We start from the raw sequence: 9,832 nt of genomic DNA on the forward strand, positions 1-9,832 counted from the left end.
AGAACTCCACAAGAACTTTGGGTTCCAAGAGTGGACCATAGAGAACTTCACAAACCCAGAGCTTCCCAAGGATCTGGGTCTGTTTTGTAAGCCACTGTTTCCAGGGACCACTGGCAGCATGATCTTACAGATGGAACCCAACTCAAAACAGCTACAAGCACTAAGCCCAGCTTGTCACCTCTTCCTCTTCACATCAGCATCACATCTTAGCAACCTGATCATTGTTAAGATCTGATGCAGAGCTTGTAATTACCTCAATTCCTGGTCAATAGGTTTGGGAATCATCCTGTATATTCTTAGCCTGTCCTGGGCTGCATCCAGAGGAGTGTGTCCAGCAAGGCAAGAGAGGGGATGTCCCTTTACTATACTCTTGTGAGACCCCCACCTCCAATACTACATCCAGTTCTAGTGTCCACAGCATAAGAAGGACACAGAGCAGAGGGAAAGAGCCAAGAGGAAGCCACAAAGATGGTCCAAGGGCTGAAGCACCTCTGCCATGAGGATATAGGCTGAGGGAGCTGGGGGTGTTCAGCCTGGAAACGACTCTGGGGGGGATCTTAGAGCTGCCTTCCAATACCTGAAAGGATCATATAGGGAGGCTGCAGAGGGACCTTTCCTAAGGGTGTCTAGAGACAGGACAAGGGGGAATGGTTTTAAACTGAAAGAGAGCAGGGTTAGACTGGAGCTGAGGAAGTTGTTCTTTGGTATGATGGTAGCGAGGCTCCAGAATAGGTTGCCCAGGGAGGTTGTGGATGCCCCATGCCTGGAGTTATTCAAGGCCAGGCTGGATGAGGCCTTGAGCAACCAAGTGTAGTTGAGAGGCACTCCTGTCCATGGCAGGGAGGTTGGAGCAAATTATCTCTGAGGTCCCTTCCAACCTAAGCCATTCTGTGATTCAAGAGGGGTGGCTGTATGAAGGGGGGTCTGGTCTAAAACCCAGATGACAGAAATTATGGAGAGCCCCATCTCAGTTAGCAACCTCTGAGAGAGTCTTCTTGAAGAAAGCAGGAGCAACCTGTCCACAAGTGGCTATATTTGGATGGTAAGGAAGCTTAAGGTGAATTCATCTCCACAAAGCTTTGCTGGCCCCAGTACAACTGTAGAGCTGAGGTCACCACACGAGGAAGCATCATCACCATGGGACACTCTTGTCATCACTAAGCATGGGATGGCCCAGCCAGGCCTTCATCAGAGGAGCTGAGGGAATCTGTGGATGCTTCTCCAAGTCACTGTGAGGTCTGAAGGAAAACAAAACTTTTCTCTGAGGGTCATGTGGACAATCAGAGAGTCAGAAGGAACTCTGTTTCCAGTGAACACACCTCTTGAGTTACAGCAAATCAGACAAGTGAAGTATTTCACCTCACAACAGAGGGGAGGAGGAGGATGGTGACAGACTGCTTTCAGTGGTGTCCAGTAACAGGGCATAGGACAACATCAAGGCCTTCTGTGGAAGTGAGGGCCATAGAAGTGTCTCCAGTAAAGAAGTCTAGATGGAACTGGAGTGTTGTGCCCAGCTCTGGGATCCCCAGTTCCACACAGATAGTGAATTACTGGGAGAGAGTTCAGTGGAGTCTACAGAGATGCTGAGGGGCCTGGAGCATCTCCGTGAGGAGGAAAGGTTGAGAGCCCTGGGGGTGGTGAGCCTGGAGAAGAGCAGCTCCAGAGGGGAGCTGAGCAATGCTCAGCAAGAGGCTGGGGCCAGGCTCTTTCCAGTGGTGCCCAGGGACAGGACAAGGGGCAATGGGCACAAAGTAGAACCCAGGAAGATCCATCTGAACATGAGGAGAAACTTATTTGTTGTGAGGGTGCTGGAGGCCTGGAATAGGCTGCCCAGAAAGATTGTGGAGTCTCCTTGTTTGGAGAGATTCCAAACCCACCTGAACATTGTGACCCTGGGCATGCTGCTGTGGGTGATCCTGTTCTAGCAGTGAGGGTTGGACTAATGATCTCCAAAGATCCCTTCCAACCATTCTGTGAAAATATTGGGGATTTGGAGGAAGGAAAAAAAAATAAAATGGAAGTTTAAATATCTGAGATGACCAAGATTCTGGAAGTTTGAGAGCTGCAGATCACTCCAATCTGCAGCCTTGATGTATCTTGAAGACACAAAGTTGAGTCTCTGCGCAGACCAGTCTGGTCTGATCTCACAGCTGAGCAGGAGGTTGGGTTAGACATCTCCTGAAGTCCACTGGAGAGCAGGGAAGGGGAAAAAGACCTGGGGGGCCTGGTGGATGGGAGGTTAACCATGAGCCAGCAATGTGCTCTGGTGGCCAAGAAGGCCAATGGCATCCTGGGAAGGGCTGTGGTCAAGAGAGGTTCTCCTTCCTCTCTACTATGCCCTGGTGAGGCCACATCTGGAAGATTGTGTCCAGTTCTGGGCCCTTCAGTTCAGGAAGGACCTCAGGAAGAACTGCTTGAAAGAGTCCAGCACAGAGCCACAAAAATACTAAAGGGAATGGAAGATCTTCCTTAGGAAGAGAGACAGAGAGCTGAGGGCTCTGTAGCTTGGAAGAGAGGAGCCTGAGGGTGACCTCATTGCTGGTGATGAAGATGTGCAGGGGGAGTGCCCAGAGGCTGGAGCCAGGCTCTGCTGGGGGATGCCCAATGCCAGCACAAGGGGCAGTGGTGGAAGCTGAGGCAGAGGAAGTTCCATGGAAACAGGAGGAAGAATTATTTCCCTGTGAGGGTGACAGAACCGTGGAACAGACTGCCCAGGGGGGTTGTGGAGTCTCCCTCTCTGAAGACATTCCAAACCCACCTGGCTGTGTTCCTGTGTGATCTGCTCTAGGTGCTCCTGCTCTGGCAGGGGGGTTGGACTGGATGAGCTTTGGAGGTCCCTTCCAGCCCCTAACATTCTGTGACTCAGTCCTGCCCATCCTCAACCACCACTGGATTTTGTCTTCATTTCACCAATTACTAAAGGGAAGGGGCACAAATAAAGGGAAAAAAAAAAAAAAAAAAAAAAGGAGAAGCCATTCCCTGTTTGCCACAGAAAAGAGGCAGCTTCCCAAAACAGGAGACAAGGCACAGCTCCAAGCAGGAGCTGCGACAGCAGCAGACAGTTCCCTGCTCCAGACGCTCTGCACTCCAGAATACACCCAACTGTCAATGGCAGGGAAGCAAGGTGGCTGCCTGCCACAACTGCCACCACCACCACCACCAGGAGAAGAAGAGGACACTCTCAGCTGACCCAGGGGAAACACCATCATGGATCACAGCTACCAGCGCTGCCAACAGCCCTGCCACAGCCACAGGAAGGCAGGGGAACAACCACGTCTTGGCGGGGGGGTTTCAGACTCCCTGGCACCTTGCTCCTCTCAAGGCTGTGCCTTGTGTAGCTAAAGCTGCTCTCCAAGCAAGGGAGCTCTGAGTCCTACCTTTGGTTAGCAGATCCTGAGGCATGGCAGAGCTACGCTCAGCGCAGGAGTCCTTGTGTCCTGTGCCCAGAGGAGGGCAAGAAAGGTGCTGGAGAATAGGTCTGGTGAGGAGTGGCTGATGGAATTGGGGTTGTTTGGCCTGGAGAAGAGGTTGCTCTCTACAACTGCCTGAAAGGAGGTTGGAGTGAGGTGGGGGTTGGTCTCTCCTTCCTTGTATCAGGTGGTAGAATGAGAGGAAATGGACTGAAATCGTGCCAGGGGAGGATTAGGTATGGGATTAGAAAAAATTTCTTTGATGCAAGAGTGGTCAGGCTTTGGAACAGGCTGCTCAGGGAGGTGGTGGAATCACCACCCCTGGAACTGTTCAAGAAACCTGTGGCCATGGCACTTTGGGGCATGGTTTAGTTGTCATAGAATGGTTTGAGTTGGAAGGGACCTTCAAAGGTTATCTAGTCCAAGCCCCTTGCAGTCAGCAGGGACATTCTCAACTAGAGCAGGTTTCTCAGAACATTTTCAAGCCTGAGCTTGGATATCTACAGGCATGGGGACTCAGCTACCTACGTGGGCAACCTGTTGCAGTGTCCCACCACCCTCAAGGTGCAGAACTTGTTGCTCACATCCAACCTAAATCTGCTCTGCTCTCATTTCGAACCATTGCCTCTCATCCTGTCCCTGCAGCCCTTTGCAACCAGTCCCTCTGCAACCTTATTGTAGCCCCCTTCAAGTGCTCTTGGGTTGATGGTTGGACTCCATGATCTTGGAGGTCTTTTCCAACCAAAACACCTGCAGGATTCTATGATCCTCTCAGGATGCACCCAGAAGGCCCATGCCAAGAAAACCTCCACCCAACCTGCACTGCTGCAGCCAAAACCAAGCCAGATGTGAGTTCTGGGCCGGGAAAGCCACAAAAGCTGCATCTGGACCTTCACAGCTGAGAGTGAGCACAGGAAAACCACCTCCTGTCCACACTGTTGCTGTTCCCAGTGGGAAACACCCAACTGTTGGTATTCCTCCTCCTCCTATACCATCCTAAATGCCAGCAACCTAGAGCATAGGCAGCAGCAGCTGCACTTAATGCAACCAAACCCCCACTGAGAAAGCAAGGAGAGAACCTGCAACTCAATTTCTGATCCACAAGGAGAGTTATAGGGCACTGAGGAGCCTTTTCCAAAGGGCTTGGAAGGGTCTTCCAGCTTCTGTAGAGTTGTGAAGCAGAAAGGATGCATGGACCCAGGAATGATAGAAGCCAGCTGGCATCAAACCCAGCTGGCTGTTTACAGAAGACCAGGAGAGGAGGAGATGCACTTTCTCCTACAGCATGATATAGTAGTTGACTAATCTTCAAGGTGACAAAAAACTCCAGTGGAGGCTACAAAGGTGCTAAGGGGCCTGGAGCTTCTCTGTGAGGAGGAAAGGCTAAGAGCCCTGGGGCTGGTGAGCTTGGAGAAGAGCAGCCCCAGAAGGGAGCTGAGCAATGCTCAGCAAGAGATAAAGGGTGGGGGGCAAGAGGATGGAGCCAGACTCTTTGACAGTGGTGCCCAGGGACAGGACAAGGGGCAGTGAGCACAAAGTGGAACCCAGAAGGTTCCATCTGAACCTGAGGAGAAAATTCTTTGTTGTGAGGGTGCTGGAGCCCTGAAACAGGCTGCCCAAAGAGGTTGTGGAGTCTCCTTGTCTGGAGAGAGAACCAGGCAGAACAACCCTAACTCTCTCAGCCTGGTGCTGGGCTGGTGGAGTCACTCTTACAGTAGATATGGCACTTGAGGACACAGTCTGATGGGCATGGAGGTGTTGGGTAAAAGGTTGGACCTGATGATCTTGGAGGTCTTTCCCAACCTTGCTGATCTTGCAGGCATTGCTCCAACCTGCCCCAAGCCCTGTGGCTGCATTTCAAGCCCAGGCATGCCGCACCCACAGCCCACTCCAGGACTCCTCTTGTGCTCCCAGCTGCATTGCTGCTTTCCTGGTGCCTCACACAGCAAAGGTTCAATTGCTCAACCACACCTTCATGTGAAAGCTGTGTGTTGGCTGCTGTAGGGCTTCTGGAGAACCACATTCATCCAACCTACAAAGGACCAGCTCCTCCTAGGGCTGCTGTTGCTACAGCTCTGCCATCTAGAAGCAGCTGCAGCATCGAAACACTTGATGCCTTCCTCCTACCTCAAGGGGTGGAAGGACCTTCTACAGCTTTCTAAACCATCATCTCATCAAACTCACAGTTGGTACAGGTTGCAGTTGTTCTTATGGCCCACACCTTCTCCATTCCCAACCACAGAAGGGACTTTCCTTTCTCTTCCCTCTCCTCCTGGTAGGAATGGATTCCACAGTTCTCTTGGCCTGATGGGTTAACACAGGCAGAGAAGCCTCATCGCTACCTAAAAGCCACCACAGCAGATTCAGAGAAAGGTGGAAGAAATGCTCCTTTTCCCAGCAAGTGACTAGGATTTGGAGAAGTGGGGGGGAAATCACAACCTAGTTTTGATAGTTCCCTGGTGATACCACAGGCTGCTCTGGGTGAGAGGGACCTTTCAAGGTCATCCAGTCCAACCCCCCTGCAGTCGGCAGGGACATCTGCAACAGGAGCAGATTGCTCACAGCTCCCAACAACCTCACCTGGAATGGTTACAGGAATGGGGCTTCTACCACCTCTTTGGGCAATCTGGGATAGAGCCTCATCACCTCCACTGTAAATAATTCCTTCCTTCTCTCCAATCCCAGTCTCCCTCTTTGAGTTCAAACCATCACCCCTCATCCTGTCACAACAGGCTCTGCTCAAAAGTCTGTCCCCAGCTTTCTGATCAATCCCTTGAAGCACTGAAAGGCCACCAGAAGGTCTCCCTGGAACTGTCTCTTCTCCAGGCTGAACAACCCCAACTCTCTCAGCCTGGCCTCACAGCAGAGGGCTTCCAGCCCTCCCAGCATTGCTGTGACCTCCTCTCTCCCCGCTCCAACAGGTCCCTGTCTGTGCTGAGGATTCCAGAGCAGAGCACTGCAGGCAGAATCACGGCAGAGAGGTAGAATCACGGCAGAGGGGCAGAATCCCCTCCCTGACCTTTCTGCCCACGCTGGACACGGCTGGGAGCGCAGGGTGCCGGCTCACGTCCAGGTCTTCACCCGCCAGTTCCCTCTGCTAAACTTCCACCGCGCTCCTACATCCCGGGATGCCGGTTCCACGCTGCAGCCACCCGCTGCTGGCCTCACTGCCGGCAGCACGGCCACATCCTTCCCTTCTTTGCCCCGCACGGCCGCACTGCTCCCGGCGGGCCGCTCCGCACCGCCCAAGCTGTCGGGGTGGCCGTCCCACGGCTCCGCCGTTCCCCGGTCTGCCCCCGCGCTCCAGAGCGCTCGGCAGCGGCCACAGCACCCCGCGCCTGGGCTCCGGCACCGAGAAAGCGACACACTCCGCTCCGCCCGCTCCCGGCCGGTAACGGGGTGCCTGCAGCCCCAACCGCGCCGGGAGCCGGGCCGAGGCTGGGGACGGGGGGAGGAACAGCTCCGCTCCGCTCCTCCGGGGGCGGCGGGGCGGGCGTGACGTCAGCGATGAGGTGCGGGGCCGGCGCTCGGAGCCACCCGCCAGCGCCGGCACCGAGGGGGCGGCCGCGCACCGCCCGCCGCCGCTGCGCCGCTGCCCGCCGCCCCCACTCTGCCGGCAGCGGGCCGAAGTTCACCCAGCCCGCGGTCACCTCCTCCTCAGGCCCCGCACCGACGGAGGCAGCCCAAGCCCGGTTGACGGGGACGCGCCCGGCAGAGTCGCAACACCTCCGTACCCCTCAGCCGCTGTCCGGGGGAGGCAGACACCCACTCAGCCGCTCCGCTCCAATTCCCACTCCACGCCCTGCCCGCCCCGCTCCCCGCCGGGCACCGGAGAACGAACGGGAGCAAGAAAAGCCGGCGGCCGCAAGGGACGCGCACTCACCTGCCCAGGCGCCCAGCGCCGGTCCCACAGCGGTCTTGCCACTTCCCAGAAACCAGAGACGGAGGCCGGTCAGAAAGCGGTAAGAGGTCAGCACCGCCGCGTAGGCAGCACCCAGGGCACCCACCCAGTAGAAGAGGCCAGCGGCCGGGAGCACGGCAGGACCCACCATGCTGCGGAGGCGGCCACAGCCGGACTGAGCCCTCCCGGCCACCACCGGCCCGCAGCCGTCACGGCGCCCGCCCCCGCCGCGCCGCCATTGGCTGAGAGGCGGGTCAATCACTGCATTGCCAGGCAACGCGCGGGGGCTCCGCCCGCCTCCGGGCCGCGCGGCCGCGCCAGGCCGGGAGGGAGGGGGGCGGGTGGCGCGCGGCCACACGCCCCCGTACTACTTGCGGCCTGCGCCCCACGTGGTCGGCACCGCGAGCCTGCCACCATTGGCCGCAAGGGGTGGCAGTCACCCGAAGACTGCACTCCCATTGGCTGAGAGGCTAAGAGGTGTATCGGCATTGGTGAATGTTGGGGCCCCTCTGCCCGCCCCCGTTGACGTCATATGAGCCCATTCATAAAATGCTCAGGCCCCGCCTCACACCTCAATCTCTCCCCCGGCTCCCCCCGCCCCCGGGGCGCCTATGCCTTGGCCCGGGCAGGGCTATAGGGACCCCCCGGCAGGGCTGTGCGTACCCAGCCACAGAGCCTGGCACCGAGAAAGTCCAAACCTGGGGCGTCCCAACGCAGCTGCCGGCCCGGCCCGGCCTGCGCCGGCGGGACCCATGGAGAGGGGACCACCGGAGGTACCGGCTCTGAGCTACCACCGGCAGCGTATTGTGCCCTTTTTTGAGTACTGGTGAAACTGCACCTCGGATCCTGGGTTCAGTTTTGGAGCCCTCACTACAAGAAGGGCATTTTGGGGCTGGAGCGAGTCCAGAGAAGGGCAACGAAGCTGATGGAGGGTCTGAAGAACAGGGCTGGTGCGGAGCAGCTGAGGGAACTGGGGCTGTTTAGCCTAGAGGAGGCCGAGGGGAGACTTCATTGCTCTCTACAGCTCCCTGAAAGGAGGTTGGAACAAGGTGGGGGATTGGTCTCTTCTCCCAAGGAACAAGCCATAGGACAAGAGGAAACGTCCTCAGATTGCACCAGGGGAGGTTTAGGTTGGACTTGATGAACAATTTCTTCCCCCAAAGGGTTGCCAAGCCCTGAACCAACCTGCCCAGGGCAGTGATGGACTCCCCATCCCTGGAGAGGTCTCGAAGTCATGTAGATAAGCTGCTGAGGGCCATGGCTTAGTGGTGGACTTGGTAATGCTGGGTTAACAGTTGGACTCCCTGATCTCAAAGTTCATTTCCAATCAATATGATAACGTGGCGTCCAGTGACAGCAGAAGGGCCAAAGGGTACAGAGGGTTTCATTTAAATATAAGAAAAAACTTCACTTTGAGGGTGCTGGAGCCCTGAAGCAGGCTGCCCAGAGAGGTTGTGGAGCTTCCCTCTTTGGAGAGGGGACTATTTATAAGGGTCTGTGGCAATAGAAGGGGCAATGGTTTTAAACTAGAGCTGGGTAACTTTAGATTGGACAGGAGGAAGACCTTTACCATTGAGGGTGGTGAGACACTGGAATAGGTTGTCCAGCAAAGTTTTGGATACCTCATCCCTGGATGTTTCAGACCAGGCTGGGTGAGGCTTTGGGCAACCTGGTCTAGTGGAAGGTGTCCCTGCCCTTGGCAGAGGGGTTGGAACTGGATGATTTTGAAGGTCCCTTCCAACCCAAACCATTCCATGTTTCCAAACACACCTGGACATAAGGATCCTGGGCAAGCTGCTGGGGTGCCCTGCTTTAGCAGGGGGTTGGACTGGATGATCTCCAGTGGTCCCTTCCCACCCCCACCACGCTGGGATTCCCTGCGGCACTGCCAGCTCCCATCACCCACCCTTTTGTGTTACCGTGTGCCACCTTCATGCTGGATGCAGCCCACAGGAGGTCATCTGCCAAGCCCTGGCAGCTTCAAATCCACCCACTTTCCACAGACCCTTCTCCTGCAGACTGTAAGCTGGATGGATGTCCAAGCTCTGGTTCATTTCTCTCTCCTTGTCCCCACTCCATGTTTCCTCAACCTTTTGCCTTGTTCACAGCACAGAAGCTCCTCAATGTTTTTCAGCATTTGGGAAGATCTTGCTTTAGGTGCCCTGCTAAACCCAACAGGTTAGTACCCAGAGTGCTGCACCTTGAAGTTCCTCAATGGGATCTTCTAAGACTGCAATGGGAACCTCAAGGTGCAGCTCTCAGGATTGCTCATATTGAGCAACAAGATGCTTTGATGTGACATCAACCACTTGAAGCAATGTCCTGAGACACACCAAGACTGCACTCCATGACCTTTCACCTATCCCAAGGGAAAGGAGACTGAAGAAGTTCAGTGAGAACAGGACTTGAGAAGTTTCTCTGCTTTATTAGTCTAATAAATATTGGTTACATTTGCTGTTATTAAATACAAATAGACAGACCAGCCCTGAACAATCAAAGGGTTCACGCTAAGTGTCTTCTC

At 55.3% G+C, this 9,832-nt stretch overlaps 1 protein-coding gene across 1 annotated transcript in view; it reads right to left on the reverse strand.

Annotated features, from left to right (window-relative positions):
* Window positions 1-7,800, reverse strand: part of HSD17B12 (hydroxysteroid 17-beta dehydrogenase 12) — a 98,820-nt gene extending 91,020 nt beyond the window's left edge. The window contains 2 exon segments of the mRNA XM_054400273.1: window positions 7,294-7,467; window positions 7,470-7,800. Coding sequence (XP_054256248.1) covers window positions 7,294-7,467; window positions 7,470-7,800 — 505 coding nt within the window.
* Between the last annotated feature and the right edge of the window lie 2,032 nt (window positions 7,801-9,832).

Source organism: Indicator indicator, chromosome 4 (genome assembly GCF_027791375.1).
Source record: "Indicator indicator isolate 239-I01 chromosome 4, UM_Iind_1.1, whole genome shotgun sequence".
Taxonomy (NCBI): Eukaryota; Metazoa; Chordata; class Aves; order Piciformes; family Indicatoridae; genus Indicator; species Indicator indicator.